The 1,635-nt window shown below is 66.4% G+C and overlaps 1 protein-coding gene across 1 annotated transcript in view; it reads right to left on the bottom strand.

The window, feature by feature from the left end:
• Nucleotides 1-1,635, bottom strand: part of LOC104124478 (N-acetyllactosaminide beta-1,3-N-acetylglucosaminyltransferase 3) — a gene marked incomplete at its 5' end in the record, with an annotated part of 8,324 nt that overhangs the window by 1,298 nt on the left and 5,391 nt on the right. The window contains 2 exon segments of the mRNA XM_009636818.2: nucleotides 15-962; nucleotides 1,037-1,068. Of these exon segments, the coding sequence (XP_009635113.2) occupies nucleotides 15-962; nucleotides 1,037-1,068 (980 nt within the window).

The raw sequence follows: 1,635 nt of genomic DNA, 5'->3' as shown, positions 1-1,635 counted from the left end.
GCTTGCTGCATTGCAGCTGGGGCTCGTGGATGGCCTGCCACATCACCGCGATCTCACAGGGCACGAAGCGGGGCACCAGCAGCAGCTCCTGGTAGTAGCAAGGACCGAAGGGGTCGGTGTTGGCCGGCCCCCCCACGCCCGTAGTTCAGATGCCGGCATGGGAAGCGGGCAGGAGCCCTACCTTCTCCAAGCACATGCCCAGGTAGATGTCGTCAATGGGGAAGAGCCTGATGCCCTGCGATTCCCGGGAGGTGACGCGGGCGGTGAAGCCGGACATGAGCATCCCGCCGCCACCGCAGCAGGGTGGGTAGCGGTTGGCAGCCAGGAGCTGCGTGGGCACGAAGTACTTGCTCTGCTGGAACCGGACAGGTCTGTTGTCAATGAAGAGGTGCCGCACCATGAGGTGCTGCTCCTGGGTGGTCATCACAAAGCGGATGACATTGTCCATGTTGACAAAGACATCGTCCCCATTGAAGATGAAGCGGACGCCGGGGCAGTGCTCCTCCAGCCAGGCGTGGAAGAGCGCCTGCTTCAGCGTCAGGTTGAAGAAGGTGTCCTTGAAGTCCCACTGCAGCACGTCCCCGTGCTCCAGGTGCTCCAGCCGCAGCAGCTGGTTGAGCTTCTTGGCATCCTGGGCAGCAGGGGACACCCCCACGAGGAAGACCTGGCGGATGAAGGCTCCTTTGAAGGACTTCTCCTGCCCCCAGGTCTTGCGGATCACCTCCCACCACTCGTAGCTCACTGGTGATGACTTGATGGCCAAGAGGAGGAAGACGTTGGAGGACCCCTCGGGCTCCCCGCACTTGCTGGGGAGGTTGAGCAGTGCTGGGAATGACCGGCAGTGCTGGTACCGCATGAAGTCCTGCACGTGGTGGGGCAGTCTGGCGAAGTCAGGAATGTTGACCACCGAGGCGTTGGCCACGCATGGGGCAGTGATGGATGGAACCCGAGGCGGGAGGAAACTGGGGGCCACAGCTGGTCATCGTGGTAGAGCAAGTTGCAGAGCCCCAGGAGCCCCGCGGCGACCAGACCCCACAGCTCCAGCCTGTGGGACCGCAGGGATGTGCTCTGCAAGAGACGGGGAGCAGGATTCAGCACCGGCCACCCCCGCGGCCCCCGAGCGCCCGCACCTGGGGGGATGCCCTGGGCTTGGGGGGCACAGCATCCTTCCCCATGGAGCTGGGCACAGAGCTCCCGGCACACAGGGGGGAGCGGGGAGGTCGCCCCACGCCGGGCAGCCGTGCCGTACTGTGGGCAACCAGCAAGCTGCCGCACGGGGAGGGACCAAGCGGGGCCGGGCACCCTCGGGCACAGGGCAACTCTTCCCTGCCGGGCTGGGAAATGTGCAGCAGACCCAAGGAGAGCAGTAAAGCACTGGTTCCAGCACGGGGTGGGCGGCCCCCCCGGGCCTGCTGGCATGGCGGAGGGCACCGATGGAGCTACCACCGGCTCAAGGGGGTGGCGGGGTGGTCCCGGGTGCAAGGAGCCCACCACCTGGGTTTGCTGTGAGTACCCCTCGCCCTCAGAGACCAAGCACCAGGGCGGGGGACCCCCAGGTGGCACGGGGGACCCCCAGGCGGCATGGGGACACTCCAGGCGGCACGGGGGACACTCCAGGCGGCCGCCCGCCCACCA

This window comes from Egretta garzetta, unplaced genomic scaffold (assembly GCF_000687185.1).
Source record: "Egretta garzetta isolate BGI_Z169 unplaced genomic scaffold, ASM68718v1 scaffold1124, whole genome shotgun sequence".
Classification (NCBI taxonomy): Eukaryota; Metazoa; Chordata; class Aves; order Pelecaniformes; family Ardeidae; genus Egretta; species Egretta garzetta.
This window is presented reverse-complemented; position numbering and strand designations above follow the sequence as displayed.